Source organism: Cyprinodon tularosa, unplaced genomic scaffold (genome assembly GCF_016077235.1).
Source record: "Cyprinodon tularosa strain WSP-4 unplaced genomic scaffold, ASM1607723v1 ctg2, whole genome shotgun sequence".
Classification (NCBI taxonomy): Eukaryota; Metazoa; Chordata; class Actinopteri; order Cyprinodontiformes; family Cyprinodontidae; genus Cyprinodon; species Cyprinodon tularosa.
The window spans coordinates 4,116,304-4,134,846 of NW_024038733.1; the positions used below are offsets into that span (position 1 = coordinate 4,116,304).

Genomic DNA, 18,543 nt, shown 5'->3' on the forward strand with positions numbered 1-18,543 from the left:
AGACGAGGGGAAAAATATTGATACATTAAAATATCACAATATCTTCATATGCTGATATATTGCCATTTAAAAACACCATATCAATCTCTTTTACTGATGAAATATTGCTATATGTCATCGTTATGCTACGAAATCCCCCGAAAATTCACGAAATTTTGCCATATTTTTATATGTTGATATATTGACGCGGTATCTATCTATTTTACTGTACTAACAAAATCTCATAAGAATTTGCAAAATATCACGAGAGTTTGTAACAGAACGATGAAATTTCACGAGATTTTGAAAGTAAAATAGATCCATACCGCGTTTTTAAAAATAAATTTTATTTATTTATTTTTTTTATATATATATATATATATATATATATATATATTTTTTTTTTTTTTAGTTTTTTTTTTCTTTTTTTAATTTTTTTTATTTTTTTTAATAATAAATAAAAAATAAATAAATAAATAAATAAAAATTTATTTGATATCAGCATATGAAAATATATTTGAGTATATTATTTTTCAAAGTGTCAGAAATGGATAACAAAACTGCTATTTTCAATGACTACTTATTTTAGCCCAGCTTTAACATCAGTATCGATATCGGTTATCGGCTACATGAGTTTTAAAATATCGGCATATCGGATATCGGCCAAAATCCCAATATCGTGCATCCCTAGTATAAAGATTGTCTTCCGTCCTGCTGCATTTATCTGTCCCGACCTGCATAGATATTTTTTCTTTATTATTATTACTCTACTACTATTGTGATCTCTGACTGTTTAAATATGTTTCCATGTGCACAGAATATTCCTCCATCATCTGGCACAATACCAATGCCTTTTCTGTGGCAACAATGACTGCAGATAGTTTTGTGTGTGCTATCACAAAAAATGCACACACAAAAAAGAGCAAAAGCTGCAGCTCAAGTTGGGTTTTGCACACGGTAAATATTTACATTTGTACATCCTCCACCCATTAATTTATTTGCATGGGTTGGTCATTAGAATATCATCTGCATATTGATGAATTCAAATGAACAAATACAGGTTTTACAAATGCTGTGTGCTGAATTACAAATGCAAATCTGTGAAGATATGCTCTGCTGTTACAAACACGTTTGCACCTTTTTTAAGGCCCATAAACCTTCTGAGAATCAGGCCTAAAGAGTAGCAAACTGATTCCAGAAATCAAGTCAGTTTTAAGGGATGGATGAATGGATGAATGATAGATGGGTGTATGGATGGATGGATGGATCAAGCTTATATTAGAAAGGCGATTACTGTTCATCAGCCTAACAGAATCACAAGTCAGCGATGAATGGTGAGGAATATCACCATGATATAGAAAAAAAAACAGTTGACAGCGACAAATGATCCAAGCTGTGGAAGGTGTTGTCCAGTTAGATTGCCTTTTAGAATCACACTGCTCTGTTGCCAAGAGTGAAAGAGATCAGTGTTCAGATAGCAGGTTAATGTTTGATGACTGATTAACATCCCAGGTGCAAATGAAGTCCATGCATCCCCCTTCCCTGCCTAATCACACACACACAAATGCAGACACACACATTCCCCTCTGACAGATGTCTCTCTTTAAAATGACAGAAGTAAGCCTGACTCCATCCCTCCCCTTCCAGCACCCAGAGAAAAGCCTTTCTTCTAATGCACCACCCGCCTGTCCCTTCCTCCACGCTCATTACAGAAAACTTTTGTCCTGTTTCCTCCTTCTTTACAATCCGACCTCCTCTACTCCGCCCCTGTCTCACCCTACCCCCTCCCTGTCTGTATGTCCCTATTCAATAAAGAATCTCCTCAGGTCCCTCCTCCACATCTCCTAGCCCCCTATTTTCATTCATTCACACATTCATTCATGCCCATTGTAAGGGTCTGTTTTATATGGCCACATACATAAAACATAATATCTAGGTATATATATATATATATATTTATTTAAAAAATCACATGTATAAACATATATGCACAAACTTAGCAAAATAACACTTAATGCAATAGAAATGTGGAACTGTATTCCTCTTAAGAATTGAATTAAGTTGATCTTTTTAGATAAATGTACCATCAAATGCTAAAAATAGCAATTGAATAACTCCAGTAACTCTTTTGTCAGATTATATTTGCAGCTGTTTGATAAACTGATGTTAATGTGTTTAAACAAAATCATTCAGACAATGTAAACATGTTTTGTTTCTTCCTCTTTTTTGTAAATGGCTTCACTACAATCAAGTAAACCGATGTTCTTATCGCTTATTATTATTGATATTATCGATGCTTTCTGAAACTCGCATCAGCCTGATCCAAGCCCCATCTAAGACCACTAGTCCGTAAGCTGCTCGGATTTATTGATTTAGTTTCTGATAAGCACTTAAAAAAAGGAAAGTGACCCCTGTGTACTTTCAGCAGTATTTCTGTGTGAGATTTTCCATTTGTTACTTTGCACAAAGAAAACATATGCTCCCTGTACCGTGCATCACACAAAAGAAAAGCAGGACTTAATGGAGAAGATAAAAAAAAAAAAAAAGGCTACATTAGACTGGATAGCGCTGGTTGTTAATAGCAACTGAGCAGCAGTTTTTCTCTGCATGACGTTGGAAAACAGAGCCTGCAGAAGCTGGCTACATTTGTAAAACAGATGGTGTGGGAGATGGACACAGTTCAGTTTAAGGCTACTAAAGCTTGGTTTATTAGACGCTATTTGGCAGAAAACATTCACACAACCTGTTAATCATGTGTTCAAACAAACATAATTATGAAAGCAGCCAAAAGCTTAACTCTCCCTATGTGTTTTTGTTTTCCTGTTATTTGCTGCTTCATTTGAACCTTTTTATGGCTTAATCACTGACCTTGATCTGCGTGTGTGTTTGTGTATGAGCGTGGCTGTGTGTGACAGAGGCCTTAAAGATGCAGGCTCTCTCCAGGGTCAGGCTTTTATGAGACTATGATTAGATTCTGTCTCAATTTTGTGGTGAAATATGAGGCAGGCGCTCTTTCTTTCTGCATGTCGCATGCTTAAATATACCTCCATATAGACCCACACATACAGTGTCCCACAATTGATCCACAACCTTCACTGCATTTTTTAAATTCAGAGTTTATAGAAAAGACAAACACATTATCGTTTGTAAGGTTAGCATTAAAGGGAAACATTCTTCTTTTTTCCTTCAACAAATGTAAATCAGTATTTGGCCACAATTCTTGACAGTAAACTAGCTTGTGAGTCAGCTTCGCGTTGGCTATTATTTTTAAGGCCAACCTGAGAGTCAAATAGTTTTCATGTTGATTATTCTCTTTTTAAATGCTTTATTTTTGTTTCACTAAATCTGTTTACAATTTAGAATTGGTGCTCTGTTTTAGTGGCAGTGGACACAGATTACTGACTCGTGTCTACCCGGGTCAAACAACTCAGCAACAACCCGAGTTAAAATCGCCTCAGCTCTGATTGGCATGCAGTGGGAACACCAGTACCGGGTTACCCTGCTAAATTACATGATACCATTGAACACAACATACGGACGTCAACACATCGCGCCAGTCGCTTCTGATCTAACAAACCGAAATAACTCTGTCTACATTCAATAAACATGGCGCAACAACAGTAAAAGGGATTCGGACAGATAAAAGACCGAAATAGCAAAGAATACTGACTACGCTCTGACTCCCGTCCATTTTCCTCTCTATTATTTACTTTCCTGATTTCACTCGCACTGCCAACATCAAAAAATGCTCACCCAGCGTGGCTTTTTGGTCAAAAAAGAGCCAAAAGCCGATTGTTAGCGGGTCAACCTGGTTTTTAAAAACCAGGTTGACCCGCTTTTCAGTTTTCAGTGGGAAAGTGGCTTTAGAGACCCTCTGCTTCCTCTGAATACAATTTTACAATATTAAGAGGGAGGTTTACTTTTTTCTAAAGGACACAATTAAAGCAGTTCCTGATGTTCTTTATTCCTTTTTTTGTGTTATTTTCCTTTAACTGTGCTGCCAGGAGTCATGATATGATCTGTAAGTAATAATGATCTGTTTTCTGAGAGATTATGGTCATGTGTAGACTTGGTGGACTCTGTTACTGATAAATTCCCTTAAGTGGACAATAAAGTATTTCAATTCAATTTAAATCTGAAAAATGTCGCATGCAATTAAATTCAGACCATCTTGCTGCAATTACAGCATTCCGTTTTTTGGTCTTATTTTTGCCAGCTTTAATTATTTGATTTGATTATTTGATTATTAAGTGTGCAAAAATAGCTCTATGGCATTTGGCACTGCCATGTACAGACTGTATGCAGTCAAACATATCCTCCATGTCTTCTCCCTCTCTTTCCATCCCATTTCCTGCTACTTAAATTGCAATTAAAGACCCACTAGTGCCATAAAAAAATAAAAGTTGAAAGAACTGTTATTTTTGTTTATATGGTCAACAACAAAACAAATAGGGAGTATATAAATATTTTGGTACCAGAGGCCATTATTTTGAAAGTAAGACTCTGCTTTTTACTGTAAAATTGAATTGGTTAATAAAAGATGAATACCTTATGTATAACATAATATTGTTCATTTTAAAATCCTTTTAATCGCTCTGCATCTTTTTTGGAATCCCTTGTATCATTGAAACTTTCACATATTAATTTAGGAGTTTATCTAAGTTTTTTTTTTATTTTAGTCACAACAAGTAGTCCAAGGACTGTACGTACCCCCAGCTACAGTGGTGACATCACTCATCTAGATGCTCAGTTCTGTTGGTCTGGAAATATGTGTCCTGAGTGCATGCTGGTTTTCAGGTTTTCTGACATATTTTCTGAAGTATTCATATGGATTTTTAATAGGACATAAATAGAGCTAAATCTGAGGTATCTGCTGGAATGTGAACCTCCTCTCTCTCAACTCTTTATAGCTAGAACAGTGTTTCCTTTAGTGCCGCCATGCATTTATCACCATCACCATCAGTCTTCCCATTCTATTAGAAGTATCTATTTGCAATCTCCCTTGTCTGCTTGGTATTGGCATTCCAGCAGCATGATGCTGCCACCACCGTGTTTCACTGTGGGAATAGTTTGTTCAGAAGATGTGTTCGTGTTTCAGGTTTGCATTATTTAAAAATGATAACACCTTGTCTGTCTATCACTTAAAATCAAAATGAGATACACTAAAGTGTGAGGTTTTAACACCACAAGGCACTGCATACCTTCACTTAAGACACAACAAAGACAATCACTTTAAATGAACAGGCTAAACCTTCCCAAAAACCCCACACAAATATCCCTACACTTCAACCCCCCCAGTTGGGCTCCTCTCCTTTCTGTCTACCGCTCCCTCACACACAGACAGAGCCATATCTACACCTGTCCCTTTGCTCCCATCCTGTCCCACACATAGTGAGGATAAAAATAGAGAATCAGCCTGAGGGATGGGGGGAGCGATACACATCACAAACCCCATCAGAAGAACAGAGATAGAGGTGGAGGAGGAAGAGATAGAGAGAATAGAAAAGAGAGGGGGAAAAGAGGAGAGGACTAGGGTCTGTTCTAAATTGAAAATGCAGCAGTAAGCAGCGAAGGGGAATAGTAAACAGTGCTGCTGACCACATAAATATGCAAAATTAGCCTACAAACTCGCCCTAGTGGATAATTGCTCATCATAGCTTTACCCCACAGGGAGGCTGTCTGGCAGGCTTCTCAGATTCCACATAGAAACTGACACACTGATCATCCAGCATACAAAAAACCGTAAGTGGATCCGATAAGGTCCGACCACATGTACGGGATGATTTGATCACGATTTGTATGTGAGGTCGGTTCAAACATGCAAACATGCTGCTTATCGTTGAAAGCACACAGAATAAAAATGGGCAACATCTCAGAATTACGAGCAACGACTAACATTCGCTAATTTCTTCCAGTGTCTTCTGCAAAGTGATGTAACAGAAGTGAAAGAAAGAGCAACAATTGTGAGCAGCAGTTTTCTGCCCCCCCGTTCATGTTGCATACATAAAAAGTTCAGCCTCTTTGGCCAGGGACATCCATAAATTCACACGTCCTCTTTTCAGAGAGGACGCAAGCTCAATAAAAGGAGAATAAAATAGCTCCCGTCATGTTTACAGCTGTAACCGTGGGACTGTGGCGATTCAATTTATCGGCTCTAGGCTGCCATCCTTCTGTATGTGTTCAATCAATAAGAAAAAAACTGTTATTATTTTTTAATAAGTATATTGATCCTCTGCTGTATCACTTATTGCTAACTGCTTGTCTTGTGGCACTGCTGTCTTTTTAATCATTTATAAGCACCAAGGGTGTCATGGGAAACAAGGTGTGTATATATGTGTGTATATAAGTACGCCCTATTCTGGCTCTAATCAAAAAACAGGGAGCAAAATGCTGCCTTGAGAGCAGTGGAGCATGACAACACACACCTAGTAAGCTGCTTATCACACTTTAATTTCACCTACACTCAGATCTGCGGATGCCAGCATGATTAAGCAGATGCTTATGTGTGTGGGGGTGAATGCACGCGTGTAAACGCGTGTGTGCATGTAGACACGGTCGTATGTGAAGTAGCACAGAAGATGAAGGCAGAGATAAACACAAAGAGGCTGCAGATTAAATGGGGGAAGAGAGATATCAACAGCAGAGAACAAAAGAACAGATAAGAGGAAAGATATGGGGGGAAATACAGCAACAGTAAGCCATGAAGAGATAGAGTGAGAGATAAAAGAGTGAAGGGAGATATGAGGTTAAAACCCAACCAGGATGGGAGGGAAGCACAGCTTTAGAAAAAAGAGGGGAGAGAAACAGGGAGTTTATTTTATGATTTATCACTGTATTAAGTTAACCAACAAGGAGAGTTTGTTGAAATATATATATTTCACCAAATTTATTTATACACCTTGAGCTTGTTTATGTTTTGTTACATTATACATGTCAATGAGCAGTATTTTATCGGGATCTCAGATGATAGGCCAACAGAAAGTAGAACAAAGCCGTGAATTTAAAGCAAACATTATACAAGGTTTTCACATTGTTTTCAACCCACCTGAGTAAACGCTGTGTAGAACCATGTTGGGCTACAGCTGTTGAGTGTGTTCCTACCAGCTCTGCTTATCTAGAGGCTGAAATCTATGACCATTTTTGTTTGCAAATCAGCATCAGCTGAGTCAGGCTTGATGGTAGAGAGGGATTTTTTTCAAATCTCCCCAAAGATCTATCTAAACCATGACCTGTTTGGTCAGGTGCCTCTGTATGTCATTAATATTAGAAAAATATTCAAAAACTGTTAAAAAGTTCTAGGTTTGTGAAGCTCTTTAACCGCTTTAATAAATAAAAACAACTTCATGACAAATAAATCGTTGATACAGGTTGCAGACATTTCTATTCCATCTAATGCACTGCAGCAGACTATGTAGGCCTTAATATTTACGGCAGATGTCATGATTGCCTGGAAGGAATGTTTTATTGCTCTGACAGCCACCTCTGCAACAGGCCCCCATTCCTCCATCCAGCCTTGACCTCTCACCTAGCGCACAGGTTCCTGCCAACATCTTTTCAAACAAACAAAGCACAGAAACCAGACATAACTTTTACCCATCGATAACTCACACTTGCATTGTGCAAAGGCCCAGCCATGTTTGTTAGTGTTAGCACTCAAAATAATGATTATGCACAAAGATATCCCTTTAAAATAAAACATTTACTGCAGTAGCTACAAAAGCTAGAAAATATGTAAAAAAATACAGTTTCATTTGAGATTTAGTTTTTTATTTTGGTGAAAAGATTAAATAAATAAAATAATAAAATATATTTTCTTACTAAATCACTGAAGCCAGAGCTTTTAATAATTTCATGACCCTGCTATTAACAGTATTACAGCACTTAATCTTGTCCTTTAACATTTGGAGTAAATCTTTTCTTATTTTATCTTCATTTATTGTCTATTCTCTGCAGCTACTGACACTAATTTTTTACAGGAGTTCGGTGGTGGAAATAAGATTATAAAGATTGCCATGGAAGAAGATTGATTTTTAGTTATTATCCCCCATTTTTAGTCTACTTGTATGGTATTTTTTATTTCCCGGTATTCCTTGGAGTTTATGCTAGAAAACACTCAACAAGTTTCATTGTGCCTTTGGAAAGAAACAGGCCCAAAGAATCATTATCTTTACATTTGTAAACTTGTAATAGGAGGGTAAAATGGTAGGCCTTAAAGAAACGTTATTAGGAGATTTGATGACCCCATGATAGCACATGTTGCTATTGCTTTTGAATCCATTATTAACATATTAAGCTAAAGACACATTCCTGAAGTAACTTTCACGATTCCAATATGAACACAATAATATGCAATGACCGGTGGCTCAGCAGGAGCTTTTTATGTAAATGCCTCCCAGTGGGAAACTCTGGATTACATCTAATACAAACATCTGAAAGCTACAGTATAACTTCATTTTGCTTTTTCTGTTGATTTCCTTTTACTTTTAAATATGTGCTACATCTTTCCATTTCCTTCCGAGTCCAAACAAAACAAAAGGCCCGGGTCACTCTGAGACCATCTGTTCATCTTGAGCTACAAATCTCTCAGTAGTTTTTCCCTCAATATTCAATCAGAAAGTCTCCCAGTCTGCAGATGCTTGCAAAGAAGTTTGACACAGGGCAGAGCTCTTCTGTTTTCTAATGCTGCTTTAATGATTGTACACAGATTAATCTGAATATAGCTAAGTTGCATTAGTGGCTAATTATTGCCATCTACAAAGGAAACTTTTCTTCCATTTAATGTTCCTAACAAGAATTATGTGTTATAGCGTTCTGTTATTTAAAATTCAAGCTGTGTTTACACTCTTTAGCCCTCTTGTCCTACACTGAATCCGAAATCTGAAAAAGGAGAAAAGAAAGTTTTCAATAAAGTCTTCTGAGAGACGAACAAACAGAACCAGGGAGGATGAGCAGAGAGGAGGAGGAGATGGTGGGTGAGACGGAAACGGTCAGAGGGGTCAACTAATCAAGAGGAAGGGAAATGGGATGAAGACTGAAGGAACTGTGGGGGGAAGGACAGGGAGGTGGTAGGACTGGTGTAGAGAGGACAACTAGAGGAGGGTTACCATAAATGACTGTGAAATGAGAACCAGAGCAGGAACTGGAAGTGTGGAGCGGGAGGAAAACGTGGGTAGCAGAAGACAGCGGGAGGGAAAGGAGGAGGGGAGAGGAGGGATGAGAGTGGGGGATACCATGAAATGAATGGATTGGGGGAAGTGAGGAGAACATCCTGTAATATCCTACTGCTGCACAGAGACTGGAAGACAGGAGGGGAGCAGTTGAACATGGGACAGAGGGGATTTGAGGGAGATATAATGGAATGGGGGGGGGGCATGTCACAGGAAAAGAAAAGGATAGGCCGATGACTAGAAGTATGAAAGAAAGTGAAAGTCATTTCAAAATCCTATCAGAGGAACAGAGGCAGAGAGGTGGAGGCAAGGGGAGGTAGAAAATACATAGATATGGGTGGTGGGACTAAAAGCTCAAGGCAAACAGCAGCAGTAGGTAAGGGGAGACAAATTAAAGTCTGTGCTTAATAGACGTCGCAAAGAGGCTGGTGACCTAAATGGGCTGATAATCTGCTTGATCAGTCCTGACCTGTGATTGTCTGCCCTTCAAACACCTGACTTTTGATGGAAATTAGCAGTAGCAGGCTGAGCCAGTAACTAACTTCAGTGTGGTGGCTGTTACTGAGCAAAGGTTGCTGTTTTCAGTATCACAGGGGGGCTTCAGAATGAAGAAAAAAAGGAAAAACTTAATGTAAAGTTAGGTTATATGGATTGAGAAGTCCAAGAATTTCTGAACTTTTTTTCTTCTTCTTTTTTTTTTAAATCTATAGCTTAAAACAGTGTCATACTCTGTCAGACTTCAGAATGAGCCGAAAAACTACTGGTGTTTTAATGGAAAATAACTTAATAACAATAATTGAGCACCAAAGTATGACCTCATTCAGAAACTGAAAAACAACAAAATTTTCATAAAAAAACTAAAATTTTTACTGAATAAAAAAGGCTGGAAAAACTGAGAGAATTTAAAAAAAATTGTCAATATTTTACTTAAAAGATACATTAAGTGGTCACACCCTTTATTTAGCACAAAGTGACGGCTATGTTTGTGGGAGGCTGCCTCTTTTGCTCATCTCTTTAGCAGTAGCTAACCCCGCGACTAATCCTTTATCTTTGCATTCAGAATATTTCATACAGCTTATCTGGTGATATGCTGCCAATGTTCATCTGTGAAGCATGTCACCATACAACCAAGAAGCAAACAACAAACTACAGAGAGTTGCTCTAAATGCAGATGGGTCAAACGTCTTAGCAGCCTCTAATTGGATTAATGTCATTACGAACACGCTGTAGTATAGGTAAGTGTCTATGTGCAAACACAGAGGCATCCTCCAGCTACATGAAAGAGCATGCGTGATGGGACAAAGTATGTATGTATGCAGGGATTTCAGCTCATATGTGTGAGAACATTTCCCTTCCCCCCCATGTCCTCCTCTCTTCAGGCTCTCCAACAATTTTCTCACAGAGATCTTATCAACACTCCAGCTTGCAGACAAGGTGCAGGAACTGAAACAGCGATCGGTTGCAAGGCAACACGGAGGAAAGGAGATTGAAATGCTTGAAGAAATGTCTGAGGCGCGCTAACTATTCTGTTATACCTAGTGCAAATCCAAAATGTGTCCTTTTTTAACATTTTTTATAAATGGCTTGCATTATTATATCTAAAATCTAATACAGTCTAAACAGTTTTGGGTGTAACCCCTTCTATAGAGAAAACATAACATTGAAAAGTATTTTTAATAAAGATGAACCTATAGCTTAGTTTCCCTTAATGTTCAGTGATTAAAAGAAAAGCATATCATTAACCGTATCAAAACTATGATTTTTCTCTATTTTTAGTCTGTAAATACATCAAACAACAGCGTATATTTTAATCTACTTCTTTTGAGTTTAATAAAACATCAGAGGGTTAGGCTAGATATACTTTGATTGATAAATGCAATAATCTTGTAATCCCTTCATTTTCTGTTGGATTCAACGTGTTTGTCTCCCTTGTATGTTATAGTCCTTTGAATAAAATATACGAATCAGTTAAACGTCAAAGAAATCTGCTCTGTACCAGCAGCAACAAAAAGCCTGATCTAAATATCCCCAAACAAGACACCTGGAAATCAGGTCAGAGCAAAAACAAAAAAGGGAAAAGCTAAAGATAGAGAGCAGCAGCCTATGAGACAGACGCTCCTCCTGCACACTGCCCCCTCCATAATGAACGGTGTCCTACCCCTGCACAGTCATTGCTCAGAATCCCTCAGCAGAGAGACTACAGGGAGCCTGGGATGAGACAAAGGGGAATGGTCACATTAATTACACACACTCTCTAGATGGCAGCTATCACCGGGGGCTAACAGAGGCAACGACAGAGATGGAGTGACAGCGAAAGATAGAAAAATGAAGACGATAATGCTTATAGAGTAGCCTATATGTCTCCAACGAGAGGGGGAGTGTTTGTCCTTAGCAGCAAGACGCCTGCCGGCTGCTGGGTTATGTCACTGTGTTACTAATGGGAGCTGAACCTCGAACACACACACTGAAGTCATCCTGTGTGTATTTGTCCACATGGTAGATGTCTTTGTGTTTAGGTGAGAGGGGGGGATTTGTACTATGAATTCATACATGCAAGACGGCGTGCATTGTTGCATAAGTGAGTGTCTATTGTCATGGGATGTTGTGTGTTTATTGGTATTTGTTTTTGAGCACGTACCCCTGGTAGTGTTTTCTGCTCATGGAGAGCGCTCTGGGCTTTCAGGGCCGACTCTCTTGCGCAGTACGTCAGAAACGCGCATCCTGTCAGAAAGAAAGAGGCAAACGGAGGGAGAAAGAGAGCAAAGGGGGTGGGGGGAGAGATTGGTACATAAGGTCAGTAAATTAGTCTTTTTTCTGCATCACTCCCCTTAGCAAACCATTAAAAAAATACTGTTACCTTTGTCAATTTTTTGCTAATTGTGCACGACAGACCATAGATAACAGTTTATAAACATGCAGCTAAAGAGATAAGATTATTATTGTAAGGTAGGGCAGAGATGGTCCATGGCACATTTCAGAAGGGTTTTGCATCAGAAAACATGACAGCTCCACAGACATATGTATGGCTACGTCTGTTCCCGCCCTGTACCAGCCCCTGTGAATGCTCCCAGCACACATTAATCTGTGGTGTACCTGAGTGCGAGGGAGGGGGGGTAGTCAAGCTGGCTTGCTGTTTACTACACCTGTCACCAGCACGTTAGACAACAAGATTAGCGGCAGGTTAGCATCCGCTCTGACATCTCGACATGTACTTACATAGAATCAGATTAAAGAATTTAATTCGCACAGAGCACAAATCTGAGGAATTTTTAGTGAATCACCAAAACACAAAAAGAAAAAGATGTGAAGACGAATTAAGACACTAGCAGAAATCCCCCCCACACACGGACCCTCATGAATCTTCAAGTCCATCTCATTGCTTTTAAGAGGGGCTTAGTGTGGCTGTGGGGATTCTCAAAACAACAAATTCTTTCCCTAGTGTCACCCGGGCTTACAGACCCATTACACTGATTGGAGTCCAGTCTAATCTGCTTCATGTAACGGAAAGGACCCCTGGTCCCTGTGTGTGCGGAAGGCTGTGTGTTTGTTTGTGTTAAAAATGAGGATATAACACAGAGATGGATGCTCTGAGAAATCAGTGGACAACTAGGACCGGAAGATTTCTAGCTTAACCATGCTGACCAGTGGGTGACCAGTTGGTACCTCAAATCCAAACTTTCTCTGATTAGTAAAGCGCAAATTCATCAAGCCATTGACTCAGCCATAACAATCTTCAGTCTGGAATTTGTAACCATGGGAAAAGACTCAAAGTTAGCTTTTTTCAGCACCACTGTGGAGCTTAAAATGCTGTCAGTACAATGAAAACAGCTGTAAGAAGCTAATTTAAAGGAAACTATCTTTTATGGATTAATAAGAGCTTTTTGAAGGAGCTTTAATTGTTGATAGCAATGTTTTTGTTCTCTGGCAGTTTTTGGAATCCCTGCCTTAGACTTTAATTTGAACTCGCCTTCAGAGAGGTTTCATCTGTTTTGTTTTTTGCAGATTAAGTTAACTCTGAACAAACTGCATATAAGAATATTATTCTAATATTAAATTTAAGAGGATAGTCTGAACTGTGCACTAATATTTTAATTAATAATGTGCTATAATGTGTAATGAGTCCCTACTATAATATTAGAATCAGGTTAAAAATATCAATTCTAAATCTTTTTGTCTTGCTATAAAATGCTAAAAATTTGTTCTATATTGAACTGCCCTCTGAAGGACAAAATGAAAAGTTGCCTCCACTCATTAAAGTATATGTTAAATTAAAGAATGATCACTATAAATATTGTGACTGCTGTTCATTCTGGTTCATGAAGAGAAATTAGAATAAGATCAAATCTGTTTTGGGCCAGTCAAAGCTTCAAAGCAACCTAAACTGTAGGGATGTCCCGACACAGCATTTTAATTTATGATACAATACAGATATTGAAGCTCTGAGAGGTGGCTGATTCCACTATTGGATACCCAACAGGATATCAGCACAAACCATACATACCTTTATTACTTACTTTGTAGCATGGAATGTTACGAAGGTCTTGATCAACATCATATGATGGTATTCAAACAGAAAATAATAATCAATAACTGGGTATAAACACAGCTGACTCATATAATATGAATCAGTTAAATTAACTTTAACAGATGTGGAATATTTCTATCAGCTTGCTTATATGAGAGATTTTAGATTCATGTCAATGTTTCCCAATACTAATTTTTTTTTAATCTGATGTCAGACTGATTTCCGATATCAATATCAGATCAGGACATCGACATCCCAAACAAAAATTAGCTAAAAATCTCTGACCACTGCATCTCTAAGATATATGATGTTTAATAGCATCTGAGGAAAAACTTAATTCCTAAAATTTACTAAAAATAAAAATCTGGGCTACTATTTGGTTGCCTGGTAGATTTAAATTCAAACTAATCTTTTTATTTGACCAATAAATACCCCAGAATCTAATATAAACAATTCGACCTCAATCTGATACCGAGTCTGTGGAGAGACCAAAAATTTGAATAATAGGAAGAAGGCCTTCCAAATCTATAAATACACCTACATATATCATGTTCTGTGATCTCGTTTTTGTGGGTTATTTGTATGAAAGGTTGCTTAAATGCAAAGATGGAAATCATCTTGTAATACTTTATTTTTTTGTGTGCATTCAAAACTGCTTCCTCAATCAAACAGCAAATATTAAATGTTCCTTTTTCCCATTCCAATCCCAAAAAAGAAAATAAAAAAACTTGAATGATTCAAAGTTAGAATCTGAAGGACAAACCTGATATAAAACTGGAAATCAGTAGTGAGACGGGTTAGTCAGTCACCTCCCTAGCAACTTCATTAATACATTTTTGTCAATCTTTCTGAATACGTTTTGCCATATAGATTATTCAGCAGAGCTTCATATAGGGATGGGTGATGGAAAGGTGGAACTATATCACAATAATTTGGGGGGTTTTGTTGGAATAAAGAAGAAAGTAGAAAAAATGGTTTTATACATTAATACCGGTCATCCCTGTCAATTACACAGTTAAACAGTACAAAATAAAAGTGTCATATCCTATTAAACAATAATAGTGCTCTTATGGAAACAGATATGGAAAGGAGAGATGGTCTGACACCAACCATAGTCATTTTTTTATTTTTTCATAGTTTATCAATAAGGGGCTGACCATTATTATTAAATTAGAATGACTCACATAATAACTTTTTTATTTAGGATATATTGTTGTACAATAACTGAACTTCCCTGACTCCATAGGCTGAGCTGGTGTTTCCTGACTGTCTTCACAATCTCACCCCCAGCGATAACGGAGAGGTGAAGCCACGAGTAGCTGTGACAGTTTCCATGGACAGAGGTATCTCTGACAGCTGCCTCAGAAAAATCTACCCATCATACTCCCTCTCCGTCACACATCTACCTATCCACCCTTCTGTTTGTCATGTCTGTCTCTCTACTTAAGCTCTGTTTACAGAAAGAGGATGAGACCTACCTTTGTGCATCCCAGTGTATTTATCCTTAATCACCGTGAGCTCGTAGATCTTGCCAAACTGCTCGAAAATGGGTTTGAGGTCCTTCTCCTCCAGATTCCGAGGAATCTGCCCCACGAACAACTTGATGGCGTCGGCTTCCTTCATGGGTACAAAGTGGAGGTGATGGCTGCTGGGGCTGAGGGTGGGGGTGAACAGATCAGGAGCAGGTATTTGTGGAGAGGAGCAGCTGTTGCTGGACAAGTCCTGATGGAAAAAGGCAGAAAACAAACAACTGATTTCAGACCTTAAATAAAGACTTCATTATGTTTTTAAAAGAGCAAAACTGTACCATCTATAAAAATATAGGTAATCAGTTGTTCCTTATATTCAAAATAGCATCAGTACATTTACTGCAAACAGATGTGTTGATGAAATATTATTGTTTTTTGTTGTTATGTGAATTTATTCCAGCAGTTTTTTTAAGAAACAAAAAAAAAAAAAAAAAAAAAATCCGAGCAGTAATTTTGAATATTTATTGCTCTGTCTGATGACAAAGGGCTCCAGCAGCTTCTGGGAAAACAATTATGCAAATGTTAATTAGCCAATCAAAAAAACAATAATGGCACTTTTCCCTCCAATTAAATATATATGAAAAGGAAAAGAAAAATTACCTTTTTTTTGGAGGGGGGTCGATGAACGGTGTTAGAGATTCCTGTTGACGGAAAAGGAGAGATAAAGGAGAGAAATTATTGCTCTGGAGCAGTTTCTTTGTTTAGGCAGCTGTCGGTTAGTGCATACACACGGATGTCATGGGGCTCCACTGCTCTTTGTCCGATCCCCTCTCAATGTACACACGCATATACATACAGACCCCCCCGGAACAAAACAACACATGGAGATACGCGGACTACTCAAACAGTAGCTCTTACCTTTAATCAATAACACTGATAGAGTGAGCGTGGAGCAGAAATGGATCGAGGATGCTCTCCGTTAGGTCCCCGTTGTTGTCCTCTCCTCTCCTCTCCGTCCGCCAGCCTCCTCTCTCTGGATGCTCAGCGCTCTTTGTGCCCAGCCGCGCGCCCCCTCCTCCTCCTACTACTCCTCCTCCTCCTCCTCGGTGTGTACAGATACTACTACAACCGACTCAACGTTGTTTGCGGGGTTTTGAAATTAGTATCTAAGTACACAAACTGACAAGCAAACCCCCTTCCTAAAAAAATGGTGTCCCTGGAGGGGACAGCTGGGTGCTTCTCAATGTAACCGACGGAGAGGAATTTGCTCTTAAAAGTTAACGGTTCTAGCTAGTTATTAGTTTTCATTTGTATTAGAAAACAAACAAACTGTCTCTTTAATTCATAACTCTTTGAACCTATTTCAGCAGTGACGGTATTGTTTGAGCGGACAGTTATTTATCTCAAGCTGTCCTTCTTACTTTCTGCCCAACGGTTCTCTATCTTCTCACGCCCTTCTGATGCCGGTGTCCCTCTGTCCCTCCGCTCTCTGTTGGCCCCTCCCCCTCATGTAACCATAGCTGCCGCTGGTTTCCTAGTGACGTAAATCCAAGGGACCGTCAATAAATATGTTCACGGAGCAAACATAAAATCACAGGGAAGCTTTTTTTTTTTTTTTTTTTTTTTTTCAATTACCGTATATCCCCTTAAAGGGGAACTTCGTTTTTTTTACATTGGGCCCTTGATTTTACATTATTACATCATGTTATACTCACCCATATACGTTTTGTTTCATTTGGAGCTGTTCTAAAGATATTCCGTTAGGTTATATCCAAGTAACGTCTTCCTATGGGCAGCAACTTGAAGGCACAACCTAAACTGTTCATAATTTATTCTTTATGGTAGGCCAGCATTCATAACATGTAGGCGAATCACTGTCCCCCAGACATCCGTTATATTTTTTATATTTATATGTTTATAACTGCAACGGAAACACTTTTTTCGTATCACACAGGTCAGGTAATCTGCAGCTGGACCTTACTACTACAGAAAAAATAGTTTAAAAGTGCAAATGTTGATTTGTTTCACATTGGTCTATGTACTTCAAGTGTTTATCTGTTCTTTTAAAAGATTATGTCTTTCAGCAAATTAAATTTTAGAATTGAACTTGTTCAGGAAAATAAAATGATATATCAGATAAATAAAGAATATTAGTATCACAAAAATACATCTTCATGTATTGTACAAGTTATGCTTTTATAGATGGTCAGGGGTTACTGCCTTGGTGTGACCTTCTCAGTCCACAAAGTGGCCTTCAGCTTGTCTGGATTGCTCGGTCTATTGTGTCTTTTCTTCCTCTAATACACTAGGCTACAGATTCTCTACATGGTTTAGGTCAAGTCAATCAAGCACAGCCACTACATGGCAATTCAAGCTTGTCTTACTACTTTTGGGGGGGTCATGCTTGTTTATAAATTCAGCATCTCTATCAAGTTTGTCACTAGAGGAAAGCACGGTTCGTATAAATGTCATTAGTATATTTAGAATTTAAAATTAAATAAAAGCCATCCTACAAATTCTAAAGCTTCCCAGATCACCCCTAACTGTGGACACTTCATAGTAGACCTCAACCAGTTCGAATTATGAGCTTCTCCTCTCTTCCTCCAGACGCAGAGACCTTAATTTCCAAATAGGGTAAAGAAAATACATTTAAAAAGAGAAGTTGAACCCATGGATGAGCCTATGGTCCAGTTCTAGCGCAGACTGGATTCATCTGGTTCCATGAGGCACTTCATGCTGTGTGTACCAAACCCTTAAAAGGAGATTTGCTTCACACCCATAGTATTGTTATTTTATTTTCTATGATCACATATATCACAGATAGATTTGTTGAATTTAATATCTATGGTATCTATGGTAATGCACTTTTTTATTTACCTATCGATATGTTCGTCTTTTTTGATTGTTATATTTCTCTTTTCATTTTAATAGCGTTCACTCGTGGGTTTAGTCGGTCCCTGGGAGACACGCTGGCGAAGCCGCCTATTGTTCTCCCAGCGAGCCCTGGCCTTGGTGCTGAAATGCAGATTCGGCGCGCAGCCGACGACGATCACGCAGTCACGACTGCTCCACAGCTGTTCACGCACAAGCCCCGAAATCACGCTCACACCGTCACAGAGCAAAGAGTGTGAATGAGGGTTCAGAGATAGCTCCGGGATGGAGGTGGCCTACTTTACACGCTGCACTTCGGAAAAAAAGGGAGACATTGAGCCATACTAGTGGTTTAGGCATGGGGGGGGGCATCCTTTAATATAAGATAGATAGATAGATAGATAGATAGATAGATAGATAGATGGATAGATAGATAGATAGATAGATAGATAGATAGATAGATAGATAGATAGATAGATAGATAGATAGATAGATAGATAGATAGATAGATAGATAGATAGATAGATAGATA

At 38.4% G+C, this 18,543-nt stretch overlaps 1 protein-coding gene across 4 annotated transcripts in view; it reads right to left on the reverse strand.

Moving 5' to 3' along the window:
* Positions 1–16,220, reverse strand: part of LOC119783030 (CUGBP Elav-like family member 3) — a 35,586-nt gene extending 19,366 nt beyond the window's left edge. For 3 of the 4 annotated variants that reach the window (XR_005280745.1, XM_038284306.1, XM_038284304.1), the window contains exons 1-4: positions 16,059–16,220; positions 15,801–15,841; positions 15,150–15,393; positions 11,785–11,867 (exon numbers count right to left, since the gene is read on the reverse strand). Coding sequence is in view for 3 of the 4 variants with exons in the window: in XM_038284306.1 (XP_038140234.1) it covers positions 11,785–11,867; positions 15,150–15,294 (228 nt within the window). In the remaining variant the exon portion in view is untranslated. Of the gene's footprint in view, positions 1–11,784; positions 11,868–15,149; positions 15,396–15,800; positions 15,842–16,058 lie in introns of all 4 variants that reach the window. The other variant, XM_038284305.1, reaches the window with a different exon arrangement.
* Positions 16,221–18,543: the final 2,323 nt, after the last annotated feature.